The 17,351-nt window shown below is 36.9% G+C and overlaps 1 protein-coding gene across 7 annotated transcripts in view; it reads right to left on the bottom strand.

Annotated features, from left to right (window-relative positions):
• Window positions 1–17,351, bottom strand: part of acacb (acetyl-CoA carboxylase beta) — a 32,815-nt gene that overhangs the window by 6,540 nt on the left and 8,924 nt on the right. For 6 of the 7 annotated variants that reach the window (XM_048188636.1, XM_048188638.1, XM_048188637.1 and 3 more), the window contains 32 exons: window positions 16,612–16,775; window positions 16,335–16,485; window positions 16,077–16,180; window positions 15,897–15,978; window positions 15,656–15,801; window positions 15,422–15,572; window positions 15,114–15,248; window positions 14,554–14,700; window positions 14,278–14,466; window positions 13,902–14,002; window positions 13,666–13,754; window positions 13,370–13,494; window positions 13,066–13,179; window positions 11,063–11,176; window positions 10,876–10,965; window positions 10,672–10,790; window positions 9,010–9,033; window positions 8,311–8,454; window positions 8,124–8,223; window positions 7,868–7,975; window positions 7,736–7,792; window positions 7,602–7,643; window positions 7,304–7,519; window positions 5,444–5,599; window positions 5,162–5,365; window positions 2,530–2,685; window positions 2,306–2,428; window positions 1,222–1,491; window positions 989–1,086; window positions 784–904; window positions 519–629; window positions 228–371 (listed from right to left, as the gene is read on the bottom strand). In XM_048188636.1, coding sequence (XP_048044593.1) covers window positions 228–371; window positions 519–629; window positions 784–904; window positions 989–1,086; window positions 1,222–1,491; window positions 2,306–2,428; window positions 2,530–2,685; window positions 5,162–5,365; window positions 5,444–5,599; window positions 7,304–7,519; window positions 7,602–7,643; window positions 7,736–7,792; window positions 7,868–7,975; window positions 8,124–8,223; window positions 8,311–8,454; window positions 9,010–9,033; window positions 10,672–10,790; window positions 10,876–10,965; window positions 11,063–11,176; window positions 13,066–13,179; window positions 13,370–13,494; window positions 13,666–13,754; window positions 13,902–14,002; window positions 14,278–14,466; window positions 14,554–14,700; window positions 15,114–15,248; window positions 15,422–15,572; window positions 15,656–15,801; window positions 15,897–15,978; window positions 16,077–16,180; window positions 16,335–16,485; window positions 16,612–16,775 — 4,095 coding nt within the window. The remainder of the gene's footprint in view (window positions 1–227; window positions 372–518; window positions 630–783; window positions 905–988; window positions 1,087–1,221; window positions 1,492–2,305; window positions 2,429–2,529; window positions 2,686–5,161; window positions 5,366–5,443; window positions 5,600–7,303; window positions 7,520–7,601; window positions 7,644–7,735; window positions 7,793–7,867; window positions 7,976–8,123; window positions 8,224–8,310; window positions 8,455–9,009; window positions 9,034–10,671; window positions 10,791–10,875; window positions 10,966–11,062; window positions 11,177–13,065; window positions 13,180–13,369; window positions 13,495–13,665; window positions 13,755–13,901; window positions 14,003–14,277; window positions 14,467–14,553; window positions 14,701–15,113; window positions 15,249–15,421; window positions 15,573–15,655; window positions 15,802–15,896; window positions 15,979–16,076; window positions 16,181–16,334; window positions 16,486–16,611; window positions 16,776–17,351) is intronic. The other variant, XM_048188639.1, reaches the window with a different exon arrangement.

The following is a 17,351-nucleotide window of genomic DNA, read 5'->3' on the forward strand; positions in this document are numbered from 1 at the left end:
TCAATACTCATCATTTTGAATAATGATAATCACAAACTAACAAACTTTAATTAGAATTTCAGTTACAATTAAAAATTACAGTAACGAGAACTTGGGGGATAAATGCCTGAATGTTATTAAAAAAAAGTCAACCTAGCTTCATTTGCTTATTATTGTGAATTATAATTTTTTTTTTTTTTTTTACTTTGGGAATAAATATGACCTGGATATGTTTAAGAATAGTCTACCTTTGGCATGTATGATAGCCACTGTAGTATAGTGAGCACCCCTTCAAAGTCATCTGGCACAATTGTGTGCGTCACTCCATTGTTGTGCATGATCTGAACCCCTCCCAGCTGGTTATTGGAGGTGTAGACTTCACGACCCAGCACCTACAAAAAAATGCATTCAGAATTAAAGAATTTAAGACTTAAATCACTGAAGTGAATTCATCGATCCTTAAGAATAAAGGAAACATAGCCCACATAAATATGACACTGTAGAGTGTAAGGTGTGACTGCAGATGTGAAATTCCACACCTTGTTTAGTGCCCCAGCCCCAGTCAGGATGATATGGGAGTTTTCCACTTGAATTACTCTTTGTCCTAGACGTACCAGATATGCACCAATTCCTATGGCACGACATGTGACCTATAGGAAAAATGAACACATTTAAATGGTTACTAGATGTCCAAAACATAGATACAATATGATATATTGCACCAACAACAATAAACATTGGTGTTTCATTCCTGGCATACTGTAAAATGTCTTATCATAATTATGAGTAGATGTTAGGTCTCACCATGCTGATGGTGATGACTTCCTTATAAGCCTGGGAAGTTTCTCCAGCTATGGTGCCTGAACCCCTCAGATTCTCCACTCCAAGACCCTCTTCCTTCCCTATGATGTCTGTGATGATGTACCTGAGACATTATTTGAACACATAAGAGCCGAAGAGAGAGGTTTTTTTGGTATAGGTCTTTCTGTGCATAAACCAGTAGGCTTACCTGGACTCGCCTCCCTCCTCTACATGGTGACAGTGGACGGAATTAGAGGCACTGATGCGAGTGTAGTCCTGAGGTGTCAGATACAAGTACTTAAAACCCTGCAGGGGCAAAACAGAGGAATGGTCTTTAAACAAAAGCTGGAAAAACAAAGCAGAAATGCATAAAACAAGATTTGTAAAATGAAAACCAGTGGTTTGATTTTACACCGTAACCCTTTAGATGCATTCAGTCACCTTATAAGGGTCATCAGGGTCGATCCAAGCCACCTGAAACATGTGGCGGATCTCCTCTGCCAAGCCGATACGAGCTCCACTATTGGCAGAGATGTAGATGCGTGGAATCCCCTCCGCTCTGGCTAACTCAGATGCCCGTAAAAAGAGCTGATCCTCTTGGGGCCCAAAAGAGCCAATCATATAGGTAATATCATTACAGATCACAATGATATCTCGGCCCTCTGGGTATTCTGGAGTCTTCATCTTCATCCGGAAAGCCACCATGCCAACCTAGAAAGGGAGGACAAACAAATGCATTTACTTTGATGTTGATTTAAATTAATAAATGAATTTCCATTTACAATCTTTTTTTTATACAAGCCAAATTATGGAAACGTTCCCTAGGTCTAATTGATGAATAGTGTTCCTAAATGGTCCATAGAGAATTATTACTGTATAAGTCAAGTCAAATTTATTTATATAGTGCTTTATACAATACAGATTAGATTGCTTCTAAGCAGCTTCACAGTAATAAACAAGACAATAACAGAATTAATGTTGTATTCAGCTCAATTTAGTTCAATATTAATTCAATTTAGTTCAATAACAATATGCATGTTGCAAAGTTCATTAGTTAAGAAGTAAACTCAATTTGACTATAAAGCAGTTCTACAGAACTATATAGTGTCATTATTCAGCTCAAGTCATTGTTCAGTGCTGATTCAGTTTAGTTTAATAAAAGTGAAATTTATAAGTAGTTCTACAGATGGCAATTGTTATTATCCAGCTCGATTCAGTTCAAGTATTGTACTCATCCAATAGTGTCAGTGCAGATAAATGTATAATATTGCTGAATATTAAGTGTCTTTTAAACCTCAACTAAGCAAGCCAAAGGCAATACTGGCAAGGAACCAAAATTCCATCGGGTGACAGAAACAAGGCCAGTTCTCCTCTGGCTAAATCAACAAACACGGTGTGATTTATGATTCCAGGCTACATCACAGGTCACCCTCACCTTCTGTTTGAGGATTGCGGTAACAGTGTACATAATGCCTTGGCTTGGAGAAAATTCCTTAAGGAAAATGTTAAGAATTCATTGATGCACCTCATTGTCTCCTGGTAGTCTGTTCATCTGCACAAGTCTCCCCTGAGAATCCAGGACCAGTTCATTACACATCAACACGTCTTTAGGGTAGCTGTCTCCTGGTCCCCAAAGCTTAAACAAAGCCTGACAACAGAAAAACGAATAATGGGGTAATGTCATGCCAACAACACGTCCCATAAACAATCACAGTGAGAACTGGTTTAATCTTAACTGAATCACCGCACCTGTCTGAACATCTCAGGGAAGTCATAGACGTATGTGGTGCCAAGGCTCTGAGCTTGGAAGCGTTTAGCCTGCAGCAAATCTTTTGTCACATATGGTACGTTGATTAGCATGCCGTGCAGTGGACCTTGTTTATCTCCGTACGACTGGAACATTATCTGGAGAACATGAATACATGTAAACACTGTGACACAATAAAACAGAGAATTTTTTTTTATTTTGTCATGTGAAATAACAGTAAATTGTAATAAGAAGACAGCTCAGGCATCTTGCTTGGATGACATTAACCTCAAAACCCTCTTTTCTAGCTGTGACCACCAGGTACCCAGACCCTTCTGTCATTGTGCAGTGGTTTTTAACCAAGGGGCCTCAAGATGATTTAAACAAGCATTAAAATAAGCCGAAACAATTAAAAATTATTTTATGTATTAAGATTATTCATTTTATTTTAATCCCTCCTCAAACAAGAACCATATTTTTCTTTCAAGAACCAGGGTTCGCACCGTTTGGAAAAACTTGGATATATGTGTAGATATAAGTGTGACTTCTAGGCCTGTAAAATGTATTAAATCCTATAACTCCATGGATATTTTTATACATTTTATGAATATTCATTTTTATAGTTATGCCAAGCTCTAAAATACTTAATCATGTAGAAATCATGAGAACAAAATATTTTTAAAACCCTTATCCTGAACCCTTATTCAATAAATCACGTCAACGGGAAAAGTCATATCATTCAGATTGTTGTGGACAATGGGACCACTGTTGTACTGTTACAACAGCAATATGCAAAGCAAATACTCACAAAGCAATCTACTATAATGAAAAAAGTCTGTAGTAATGTGTTCTAATCTTCTAGAATTGTTTAACCTCAAAGTTTAGTTCAGAGGACAGAGAAACAGTTTTTGTAATTTCCTAATTTACAGTCATGCAAGTACAGCTTCTATCTACTTGAATGGGGGAAGACTGAAATCCCTCAAGATTATGTTCAAATAATATATTTGAAATCAGGAATAAAGTCTGACAACAATGGTATTAACATTTTTTTTGCTCATATTACACAAAATAAATTTGTTTTTAGGATGGTCCAGCTAATGTGGCAGTCAGTAGTAAATCAGTTTCAGTTGACAAGAGAAAATGTGATGTATTTTAGAACACAGACATATAGAGATCAAAGCATATGCATGGCTTTGAATTAGCCATTGTTTCTGTAAGTTGCCTTATACCTAGACTTAATGACCCTGTGTTGTGGTTTATCAGTCTTGCATTCTCAAAAGAAAACTGTTTTGATGTTGACGAGAAGAAAATGGGCAGCTGAGAAAACAGTACAGAGTACAAAGCATATTGATAAACAGATCTATTAAGCAGCTGCTGTTGTGTCTGAGCTGATTTTCCTCTAAATAATGGGCATTGTGCTGCGGAACATTTTGTACTTATGTAATTATGATACTTCAAAAATATGCTTATTTGCTTCTCTTTCTTCATATCATTATTATGTTGAAATATACAGTATACAGTTGTTTTGCTTAATATTTATGTGGAAACTGTGATACATTTATCTTTTCAAGACAAATAGAAACTTCAAAAAAACAGCATTTATTTTGAAGTCGAAATCTTTTGTAACATTATACATTATACTGTCAATTTTGATCCATTTAATCCTTGATGAATAAAACTATTAATTTCTTAAAGGGTTAGTTCACCCAAAAATGAAAATAATGTCATTTATTACTTACCCTCATGCCATTCCACACCCGTAAGACCTCCGTTAATCTTCGGAACACAAATTAAGATATTTTTGTTGAAATCCGATGACTCAGTGAGGCCTGCATAGACAGCACTGACATTTCCTCTCTCAAGATCCACTAATGTACTAAAAACATATTTAAATCAGTTCATGTGAGTACAGTGGTTCAATATTAATATTATAAAGTGACAAGAATATTTTTGGTGTGCCAAAAAAACAAAATAACGACTTGTATAGTGATGGCCGATTTCAAAACACTGCTTCATGAATCTTCGGAGCGTTATGAATCAGCGTGTCGAATCATGATTCGGATTGCGTGTCAAACCGCTAAACTACTGAAATCAGGCGACTTTGACGCTCTGAACCACTGATTCGATACATTTGATACGTTGATTCATTGTGCTCCGAAGCTTATAGCAGTGTTTTGAAATCGGCCATCACTATATAAGTCATTATTTTGTTTTTTTGGTGCACCAAAAATATTCTCGTCACTTTATAATATTAATATTGAACCACCGTACTGCACTGTACATAAACTGATTTAAATATGTTTTTAGTACATTAATGGATCTTGAGAGAGGAAATGTCAGTGCTGGCTATGCAGGCCTCACTGAGCCATCGGATTTCAACAAAAATATCTTAATTTGTGTTCTGAAGATTAACGGAGGTTTTACGGGTATGGAACGGCATGAGGGTGAGTAATAAATGACGTTATTTTAATTTTTGGGTGAACTTACTGAACCCAAACATTTGGATGGTAGTGTAAATCCTTCACATATTCATTCTTCCTTAAACACTTTGTGTTATGCAAATGTGTAATTTGGTGTAATCATAATCCTAACAATGGCACTTTAATTAGGAACTACAGCGAATGTAGGTTGTACCTGTCCAGTGGCGAGGTCAGTGACCTCCTTGTATAGGCTGATGTCCAGATAGTAGCCGGACTCATTGGTGAGGAAGAGGCGGATGGGAATGACATCTCCGGTGGTGGTGAGGCGGATGTTGATCTTCAGCTCAGCCTGGAGAACACGCAACTTCCACAGACGACTACCGTACCGCATCACCATGGAACGGACAGACTCCTCTATCTGTAGGAAAAGAAGACAGAATGTAGCTTAGCAACTCAGCTCAGGAGCAATTGCAGTGGTTATGTTTTTGAATCTAACCTTTGAAGGGTCCATAATAACAGTGGGTACAAAATTGAGGAAGATGTGATTGCAGTCAGTACGGGTGGGTGTGTTACTGAAGGCCACCTCCAGCTCATCCATCGCCTCCAGCAACAGCCTCTCTCCCTCATTCTGCAGGTACTCAAATGAGGCCTCCTGCAGAAAGAGTGGAAAAAAAAAAAATGTGTAGGCACAATATCACAATAAAAAAATGCAACAATATGTATCGTGGATAGTGACAATATGTACTGTGTATAGTTCACCCAAAATGAAAATGACTGTGAGAGAGTTTTAGTTTTAGTTCTACATTGAACTACTATATATAATGATGAATATAATGTATAATAATGCAGTGGGGGAATATTTGATATTTGTGGGTCCTGATAATGCCAAATGTCGTATATTACCAGTAAAAAGTGGCCTAGAATATTTTAAATATATTTTGCCAATGACAGAGTGCAAGCATATTTGTATTTTTCTGTATTTTCAGCTTCAGAATCATGAATATTTTTATTCTGGTGTCACTATTGTCCTGTGCATTGGGTTACCAGCACCAAGTCCAAGCCTATTCATTTCCACCCCAAATGTAAAACCACATTTTTGTTAACCTTTTATCATATGTCTTAAGATATCGCAATAATATCGTATCAGGAGTTCAATATAGTGATATGTATCAAATCGTGACATGAGGGTATCGTTACATCTCTAGTAGGCCATACATAAAAATACCCTAAAAATACTGATCAACAACCTACACTTGGCATGTCATATTTCATATTTTGTTATTATATAAAATAAGAACTTTGGATTTTAAGTTTTACATTTAAGATCTATGCATTAGTATTAACATTTTCTTCTATTGTCATGCTCTATTGCCAGTTTGGAAGCAATTTTAGACAACGTACATCAATATATACACTACTGTTAAAAAGGTTTGGGGACAGTATGATTTTCATAAAAAGTTTTTTATAATACTTTTACTCATTAAATTGATCAAAAGTGATAATACAGACATTTACATTGTAAATGTCTTTTGAACTTTCTATTCATAAAAGAATCCTGAAAAATAAAATGCATCACATTTTCCCAAAAAAAGATAACAAGAAATGTCTGTTAAGCAACAAAATGAGCAATTTAGAATGATTTCTGAAGGATCATATGACACTGAAGACTGGAGTAACAGCTGCTGAAAATTCAGCTTTGCCATCACAGGAATAAATTACATTATAAAATATATTCAAACAGAAAACCGTTTTTTAAATTGTAATATTTTTTCTCAATATTATTGTTATTGCTGTATTTTTGATCAAATAAAATCAGCCTAAGTGAGCATTAGAGAATTCTGTCAAAATCTTTTTTTTTTTAATCTTAAAACTTTCGAACAGTAGTGTACTCTAAACAAGTATATTTTTGCATTAGTCTGTGTAATATGGTTCTGTTCAGACATTATTTTATGATTCACACCAAAGGTTAATCAAGCATGCATTTATGGTCGAGTTATGCTAATGTAATCACATACTGACTAAAAAACAGATAAGCTACCTATCCAATTTATTTCCCCAGAATGGAACATTGTTTCTGCAGATTACCGTGTAACTGTAAAACATGGTGCTAGCAATTTCAAGATTGTAGGTTTGATACTCAGGGAACAGACTGATAAACAAACTGATAACATGTACAAATTGAATGCACTGTAAGCAGCTTTGGATAAAAATGTTTGGCAAATAAAAGTACAATGAGACCTTGCCTTTCTCTAATCTACTAAATGTCTGTGAAGTTCCTCAAAGGTTTTACATATATATTAATTTATATTAAAGTAGGACATAAGATTCAATACTGTCTATAAGGAATATTGGTTACCTTTGTGATGAGGTCAGAATGGCGAATGATGGCTCTGATAAAGAAGCGATAATCTGTGACTTCTGCCCCCTCCTCCACGCGAGCAGCACCCAAGTACAGTTGCATCCTGTGATGGGCACAGGGAACGGCCGTCAGATCAAAGTTTCGCATACGATTCAGCTCAAGCTGGAAGGCCAGGGCAGGCTCCAGGTTACGGTAGATTCTGTCTTCATGGAACTAGAGAGAAAGAGGAAAATGTTCAGCTGTTACTCTATAATGTACATTTTTAAATGATCAAATCAACAGATGCATCACTTACTTCATCTCTGGCCCTAAACGTGAAGTACTTTGGGAACTCCCGCTGAGGGGGAAGAAAGGAATTTACAATTTCAATCGCTTTCAATCCCAATTGACTATATATTTAGGCAAATGCAATTGCATATGAGTATTTACCTTTTGTGCAACTAAAAATGTCACTCGTCTGATTCCATATTCATAGAGCAGAGCTTTCTGAAATAAACACAAAGAGACAAGTCAATGACCAGCTCACACAGCTAAAATGTCAACAATCTTTAAAATACTTACTTTAGAGTGAGCAAAGGCAGTGAAAGCTGTGACTAAAGCATCATCATCTTCAGTGTCTGCTTGTTTGATAGACACATTTATGATGTGTATGGGGTTTTCCTTCATGTTCTGAAAGAGTATATATATGCATATATACACTGAAATAAATAGTTCACCAAAAATTGTTTCACAAAAGAATGCAAGTCATACAGGTGGGTAAGTAAATGATGACAATTTTTATTTTTTAGGTGAATTTTTCTTGTCTGTTTCTCCTAACCTTGCAACTCTCCCCATCACAGAAGGTGGAACAGCCATCAGAGAACAGAGAACTCTCACACAGCGGATCCGCAAAGCGAAAGATCACTTCATCAAAACACCTACAATACAATCAAATCACAAATGAGATTGAATCTCCCATTTTGTTAATCAAACTCTCTATTTATAAACACAAAATGTGAAGTCACCTTTTGAAGTGGTCAAAACTATGGAAGGCGACCATGGCTCCCATCCTCTGACACGGGGGCGACAGCGCCCCCTCCAGGAAGAGCTCACTGCCTTGACGACGCATTGTTTGAAACTCTCCCGAATCATTCACAGGAACAGATAATCTGAGAAGGGGAGAGGATGGAGTGTGTATGTTTTTGTGTGTGTGTATGTTTTTGTGTGTGTGTGTGTGTGTGTGTGTGTGTGAGTGAGTGAGAGTGCAAACAAGCAAAAAAAGAGAATTAAGGGTGCCAATTATGGACACAAGCATAAACCAATGGCACTGCTTGTGCTGAAGGAAAAAGCAAAAATTTCAATGCAAAAAATTCTCAGCAATCTTCTTCTATATTCTTAGTCTGATTGAAATTGGATTATGTGGCTCATCTAAATTAAACCGGCAAGGTGTCAGGAATGAATTGGTAAACACAGCCCACATTTTCAGACTGTGTTGATTGGAATCACATTTAGGCCAATTTAGGCCTGTCGAATTACCCAACAAATTGACAAATTATGTGAGCCATTAAATCCAGATAACACAATTAAAAAGGACTGTCCCTTTGAGGCCAAATTTCTTCAAGTCATTAAATACTGTAAATGTATCTAGCATGCATTGCTGCAGACATACTATGTGATAATGCACACACAAGGCTGACTGGTTGCAGGGAGGAGCTGTACTCTACCTGTTCAAAGTAGGACTGCTCCCTCTGAAATGAGAGCAGGTGAGTGTTAGCATGGGATCGCCATCCTTTAACTTTGGATGTCTTTCTATCATGATTTTGTTAAAAACAAATTCTTAGTAGAAATATTTTTCCACAAAAAAAAAATGAATTCAAAATGGATCATTAGATCATTAGAGTGGAAAAAAATCTATGAAAACAGATTAGCCACCAAAGTAACAGTAAGGAAATCACTTTGCATTCAATGATAAAACACTTAAAGCTACAATCCTTAAGGATTAGTTCACTTTTAAATGAAAATTTACCCTAAGCTTTACTCACCCTAAACCATTTTTCTGTAACTTTTATAGGGAAGGTGTAGGATGTAGCGTAAACTGTTTGAACTGCAAGAGTTTTACACTTTCTTCGTACGTTGAATACGGAAGGCAGTGTGGCAGAAGCTAGATATTTTACTTTACAACTTGTTAAATAATTTCCGTGTGGAGTACACGTTTATGATGGATGAATGTGGATAGAAGCACTTTCAGAAGCTCATACACGTGGGTCCCGTTCACTGCTATTATAAAGCTCGAATGCGTCAGGATATTTATAAAAATATCTCAGAGAGTGTTTATCAGAAAGAAGAAAGTCATATAACACCTAGGATGGCTTGAGGGTGAGTAAAGCTTGGGCTAATTTTCATTTGAAAGTGAACTAATCCTTTAATATACTGTTCGTATATAGAAAACCCAGTTAATTTGATTCAGTGTGATTGACCAATCTGCTTTGACTTACATACAACTGTAAATATTTGTAAAAATATTTTGTGAATATTTTATATTTGAAGCTTTACTATTAAAATAAAAAGTAAAAATTACTCATTTAACTTCCATTGTGATATTTATCATTATTATATTTTGATTAATATACTACATTACTTTAGTCTTTTGATCAGTCATTCACAATGAGACCATGAATGTGTAGTAAGAAAGTATCAATTTTGACTTTTTGTCGACATACATATTTCAAAGATGGTAAATAATTCAGTGGCTATTTTAAATAAAGCCTTCAATAATGTGTAATTGCAATCTAATCACTTATGTACCTTTTTCTTTCAAAGCAAGTTGATCAATCGTAAACCACCCCAGTGTAAAAAATGGTGTGAAACCTGATTGCCCCAGTGCTGTGTTCAATATCATCTCCCAATATAGCTTAGTAAAAAGAACCCAAACCAAGCTTTAGCCCAAAGGGGGGAAGTTAGGTATGTACGGCTGGATCATATTACTTCATTAGGGAGATGCTAATAAATATAGAGCGTATTACGTGGGCTTGGGCATGGACTGGCTCGCTGAGGAGTTAGGCTCTCTTTCAGAAGTAAGAAAACAATGTCAAAATAAGAAAATAATTCTTACAGGGGATCTTATAGAAATATTCAGTCTAGGAAATATAGGTGGATTGTATATCCAGGTTAAATTTTCTTGTTATCTATTACACAAACAGTGTTGTCTGTTAAGCACCACAGCAATGAACTACCATTCATGAAGGTCATACCAAAACTTCAATATTTGAAAAAAGTTGGCCACAAGACTCCCATTGACTCTGAATTCATGGGGAAAATATTGGATATTTCAGCATTTGGAACATAATTATAAGCCCTATTCAGGATATGAAGATCTGCTGCTATACCTGTTTGGGTGGGATGATGGTAACATGAACTGGAAGTCTACTGCACATGTTCCATCCTGCAGCTGATGATGCTGAAGGCTGTTTAGCTCATAAGCAATATATCCCCTCCGTACGTATACCTGAGAAATTCCAGAGAAAGTTCATGGAAAAGTCTTGACCACATGTCACTAAACATTTGGGGAGAACAAGAAGAGCTTTACTGACCTCTAAGGCAGCCATGCAAACCACACGGTTGTTGTGGTAGAAGAAACTGGGCAAGACGTCAAAGATGGAGGTCTCAGAAAGGATGAGTTTCTGCAGATGCAGAATTTTTGACTTGTTATGCCTTTGTTAGATTTGTTAGAACATCAAAAAGATGAAAGTGTTAAAATGGTAAGGATAACTGCTTTACCTTGAGGTTCTCGGGACAGAACTGATGCCCATACATATCAATAGCTGATAAAAAGATGGATTCCACCTGGTTATGTCTGAGTTCATATGAGGGCAAATGAGAGGCGATCAACACCTGAAGAGAGATATAGAGTTGTTATGGTTAGTGTATTGCTAACCGCATACTGTGCCATATATATATGCTGTCGAAAACAGTTGTGCAGTTTGAAATTTTTGTGGAAATTTTTTAAGGGTTCTTTGTGACATTATAAATACAACCCGAATTCCAGAAAAGTTGGGACTTTTTTAAATTTGAATAAATGAAAACTAAAAAGACTTTCAAATCACATGAGCCTATATTTTTTTCACAATAGAACATAGATAACATAACATATGTTTAAATGGAGAAATTTTACAATTGTATGCACAAAATGAGCTCATTTCAAATTTGATGCCTGCTACAGGTCTCAAAATAGTTGGGACGGGGGGATGTTTACCATGGTGTAGCATCTCCTCTTCTTTTCAAAACAGTTTGAACACGTCTGGGTTTCGAGGTAATGAGTTTCTGGAGTTTTGGTGTTGGAATTTGGGCTTATTCTTGCCTGATATAGGTTTCCAGCTGCTGAAGAGTTTGTGGTCGTCTTTGACATATTTTTTGTTAAATGATGTGCCAAATGTTCTCCATAGGTGAAAGATCTGGACTGCGGACTAGCTACAGTATGTGGTTTGGCATTGTCATGCTGAAATACATGCATGAGCTCTCAAGTGGCCAAGACTGCAAGTGTGGGTATTTGGACAAGGCAAAGGCCTTCTCTGAAATAGATGTCGTCTGGAGGGGAGCATATGTTGCTCTAAAACCTTTATATACCTTTCAGCATTCATAGTGCCTTCCAAAACATGCAAGCTGCCCATACCGTATGCACCTATGCACCCCCATACCATCAGAGAAGCTGGCTTTTGAACTGAATGCTGATAACACGCTGGATGTTCTCCCTTTTCTTTAGCCCGGAGGACACGGTGTCCATGATTTCCAACAAGAATGTCAAATTTGGACTTTTCCACTTTGAAACAGTCCATTTTAAATGAGCCTTGGCACATAGGACACGACAGCGCTTCTGGACCATCTTCACATATGGCTTCCTTTTTGCATGACAGAGCTTTAGTTGGCATCTGCAGATGGTACGGCGGATTGTGTTTACCGACAGTGGTTTCTGGAAGTATTCCTGGGCCCATTTAGTAATGTCATTGACACAATCATGCCGATGAGTGATGCAGTGTCGTCTGAGGGCCCGAAATCCACGGGTATCCAATAAAGGTCTTCGGCCTTGACCCTTACGCACAGAGATTTCTCCAGTTTCTCTGAATCTTTGGATGATGTTATGCACGGTAGATGATGAGATTTACAGATTGCAGAACCTATGCCCATCTTTACTTCTGAGAGACTCTGCCTCTCTAAGACATCCCTTTTATAGTTAATCATGTTACAGACCTTATATCAATTAACGTAATTAGTTGCTAGATGTTCTCCCAGCTGAAACTTTTCTGAGACCTGTAGCAGGCATCAAACTTGAAATGATCTAATTTAGTGGATAAAATTGTAAAATTTCTCAGTTTAAACATTTATGTTATCTATGTTCTATTGTGAATAAAATATTGCCTCATGTGATTTGAAAGTCTTTTAGTTTCCATTTTATTCAAATTTAAAAAATGTCCCAACGTTTCTGGAATTTGGGTTGTATTTTTACTGTCACTTTTGATCAATCAAATGCATTCTTGCTGAATAAAACTATTAATTTCCTTTAAAATAATTATACTGACCTCAAACCTTTGAACTTGCTGTATAAAACTATTAATTTCCTTGAGAAAAATGTATTGACCCCCAAACTTTTAAACAGTAGTGTACATACTGCTTAAATAGTATTATTAGTATGGTAATATGCTATTTTGAACAGAACCAGCATTAACACATATGTGCATGAGTTCAACAGAGGTCAAAGATCACAGCCACTGAGGTTCAGTGCATACCTGTCTGGCCCGAAGTGCCACTTTAGAGTTTTCCATTTTACTGAGTTGTGTAAGCTCATTAAGAATGACCATGAGCTCATCAGCCAGCATCGGGTCGCGGCCACACAGCTGGTCCTGAAAAAAGGTGTTGCTTTTTAAATTAAATGAGAACACAATGAGTCCATTAAACCTAACTATGGAATTGAGTTATGTTATACTTATACTTCCTGTTCCTATTTTCATAACGACTGAAGGGAATCAACTGGCAATGCCACATCTTAATTAAATAAATAAGCACTGTTAAGTAGTTCATAAAGGATCTTACTATGAGCATGGTAACTAGGATGTTCTTCTGGGAGACCTGAGCATGGGAGAAGATGGACTCCAGTACTGGAGTCATGTCAGGCTTATACTGCTCTCTGAGATTGATGACACATTTGTCATAGTGAGCTGTCAGGGAGAGTGAGAGAATTATGTCTTATTAAAATGTGCCATATTGTTTCTGCACTTTATCTACCTTTTTTCCAGATTCTCAAAAACAAAAAAAAGAAAGAAAAAAAAGGTAAAACTTCCGTTTGCTCTGCTGTGATGGTATTATCAAGGTTAGAGTTGGACATTTACCTTGCTGAAATTGCATCTCCACTTGAATGTACCGCCTCAACAGATCCAGCACAACTGATTTCATATAGCCTCTAACTCCACTACGGTACCTAAAAATGATTAACAAAAAAAAAAAAAAAAAAAAAAAAAAAAACAGGTGCATATTGACATTTTCTGGTTAATAGAGTAGTCTTTGGTTATCTTACGATAACAGCAAAGGTAGGATCTATTATAGTGAGTCATCGGGCATTTCTCACCTTTGCACTAGTTGCACAATGCTTTGAGTGTTCATGAAGAAAATCTCTCGGTCTGCTTTCCTCTGAAGCGTAGCAGCATGGCTGTCAAGTATATTTGCTATCTGGAAAGGTGTTGATTAAAAAAACTGAATAAAAACTGAAAGTTGCTAACATAACTTTCATTTATTACAATATGTTTACTAAGTAAATATATCAAGTAATATAATTTGGTACATTTTATCACTGAAAGATAGTCCCAATTAGTGACAATGGTTCCTAAAAATATATTTGAAGGTTTCAAGTATTGATAAAGACTATTACACGTGACTATATGTAAAACTGTCAAGAGATATGAGCACAATCTGTTTCAGATAAGAATATTTATTTCATCACTCACCCTTTGGCTGGGGAACTGACAGAGCACAGAGGTAATGTTACTGGCATACTGTGCCATGACCTTTCGAATTGCTTTCTCCACAGTAACTGGTAAACGCCCTGCCACGCTGGTCATAATCTCCTGCAGTTCAAGAAGAGGCAGAGACGGGTCCCGAAGTGTCTTCATCAGAGTGTCGACCCACTTCTTCAGCTGTAAAGACATATGGATAATTAAAAGACTAGTGTGCATAATGTTTTCATGCTGCTTTGAGTCTGATCATTGGCTCAGTGCTCTCACTTTTTGACTGAAGTATGGCTCCGGCAGACAGTATCCATCCATAATCTTCACCAGGTTCTCCAGAACATTGTGAAACACCTGATGAAGCCTCTCCCCTACAATGGGCAAAGGCTCCTGGGGTGGTAATGCCTCAGTGTTCGGCTTTACCTGAGGGAGGAGACCAGGAATTAATACTTCTCATTGCAGATGGGAGTGAGTCTAAAAATGACACCAGTAAAGAAGCAAAAACTGCAGCCCCAAAAAGTATTTTGACACTAAAACATGCATGAAATAATATATTCAAAAAGCATTAATGTCACGTTTGTTATAAGGTGTTTTTTTTTTAAAAGTGCGCTTCAGCTATTATTTTCTTTACAATAATTGCCAATATTTTTTTTTATAAAGCAATCATATTCATACATTTTAAGTGTAGTCAAACTCCCAAATACATCTTTGGGCCATCCAACCAAATGGGACAACTATCATTTTTTCAACATTTACCAAAGGCGCTAACAAAACAGTAAGTGGATTTCATCATGTGCTTCATCTTGTGAGAAGCAATTAAAGATAAATCACCGCACCGGATGAATACAGCTGGGGTCATCCAGGTCCATTCGCGCCACTACACAGCCAGGCTCTAATACAGTTCCTGGTCTTTTTAAAAAGTGAATGCAACCGGAATGCTGGACATGCAGGGTCATCACCATCTTCATAACCTGTAAAAAGGAGACAAAATCAAACAACCACTCCAAATAAGTCAGTTAAAAGTAAAAATGTCCCCTGCATCCATCTCTGTCAGTCCCACATAAATGTAATTTCCAGTATATGATAAAGTGCATTCTGTAGAAACTGCTGCCTAGAAATGTAATATACTTAGCCTCATCTTTACCTCAATTTCAGCATAAGGCTGGGAGGCCAAAACATGAGAACCATCAGAGACCACATACTGCAACAGCTTTCCAGCAGAGGGTGACCTGAGTACTGTTGGATCTCGCTCCTTCTCAAACACACACGTTTTGTTACCCACTGTGATGCGATAGCTGAACATCATATGAAATAAACGTCAGTGGGTACATAAGTAAGTACACTGTAGTTTACAAAACAAAATGTCTGCTTCTCAAACCTGTCGATCTCCTCCTTCATGTAGGTTGTATAGCTGCTTCCACCATAGGAAAGTAGTAGACCACCATCACTGAGTCTATGGACATCAACTTCAATATCGGAATCATTCATTATGATAACATACGTGGTGGGTGACTGCCGTGCCACCTGTACCCCAGACATAATAAGCACACACATTCACATTTGTTAATCATAAATCACAAGATGATCAAATGTATTTCATAACGTGTGTTTCATGTTACCTTCAGGCAGAATTTGACTCCATCATAAATCAGATCAGCATTGAATGTGTTGACCAAACTAGCAGCAGGCAACACCTGGCCCCTAAAACATCAAGAAATGCATTAAAACACAGAATAGTATAGTGGTATCTTTAGGTTTTCAATGCCTTAGATGCTGGAGTGCCTGAGCAGTGGAGATACCTCTCCAGTGAATGCAGGAAGTCAGACATGCTCTTTCTAAAACTTGCATCAGCAACATGTAGAGCACCACATACCACCCCTAACATGGTGTCTGGCCTCTCCGCCTAAGAGAAACATACAATAAAGCAACATAAAACAAATGTCACTTTACCTTAATCACCTTCAACTTTCATTTTACATTGGCAGAAATCAGAACTGAGTTAGTAGAGACACTTTGTCTTGATTTGGGACAATACTCTTCCCAGGTTTGGGTCCTACCTGCACTTTATCTGCAATTAGGTGGTCCAGCCAGCCAGTATCAATGTCATTGTTCCTGAAACTCTCCGTCTCCAGTAGTTTAATGAGGTATTCTACTGTGGTCCTGAAATCTCCTCTGATTGACAGCTCCTTCATGGCTACCACCATGTTCCTGCAGGCCACAGGAACAAAAACTGAATTATTCAGCACAAAAAGAGAGCTCTGTCTAATTTTTTTCTAAAGAGCCAAAAAAAAAAAAAAAAAAAAAAAAAAAGACTGCTGATCTCAATGGACTCACGAGATGGCCTCTTCTCGGTTCTCGCCCCAGGAGAAACAATGTCCAAACTGAGAGTCTGCAAACTCATGTAAACCTCCAGTTGCTCCAACACTGAAGTAGCCCCACACGTTCTTACTGCTGCGGAAGTTCAGCTCCTGAACGGTGCCTGAACTTGGTTTAAAGCCCTTATGAAGACAAAAAATAAATAAATAAATGTATGAAGAAATAAACTGCTAAAGTAGCCTTCAATGCTCTAAAAGGTTTTAAAAACATCAAAGAAGATAATTAAGCAGGGGTAACTAAAATAACACCAATGAATGAATTCAGACAAGTAGTCTAGTAAATTTAGCATTTTTAGACAATTTTAGAAAATATACTCATGATTATGCATATACAATACTGTTTAAAAGCTTGGGGTCGGTAAGATTTAACACTTGTGAAAAAGTCTCTTAAGCTCAACATAGCACTGAAGCTCAATTTATATGATCAAAAATACAGTAACAATAGTAATACTTTAAAATATTATTGCAATTTAAAATTATTGACGAAGCTGAATTTTCAGCAGCCATTACTCCAGTCTTCAGAAATCATTGTGAAATGCTGATTTGCTGCTCAAAAAACAATTCTTTTTATTATCAATTTTGAAAACAGTTATGTTGCTTAATATTTTTGTCGAAATACTAACATTTTTTTCAGGATTCTTTGATGAATAGAAAGTTGACAGTACAGCATTCATATACATCATAAATATCTTTATACTG

The sequence above is a fragment of the Megalobrama amblycephala genome, linkage group LG4 (assembly GCF_018812025.1).
Source record: "Megalobrama amblycephala isolate DHTTF-2021 linkage group LG4, ASM1881202v1, whole genome shotgun sequence".
NCBI lineage: Eukaryota > Metazoa > Chordata > Actinopteri > Cypriniformes > Xenocyprididae > Megalobrama > Megalobrama amblycephala.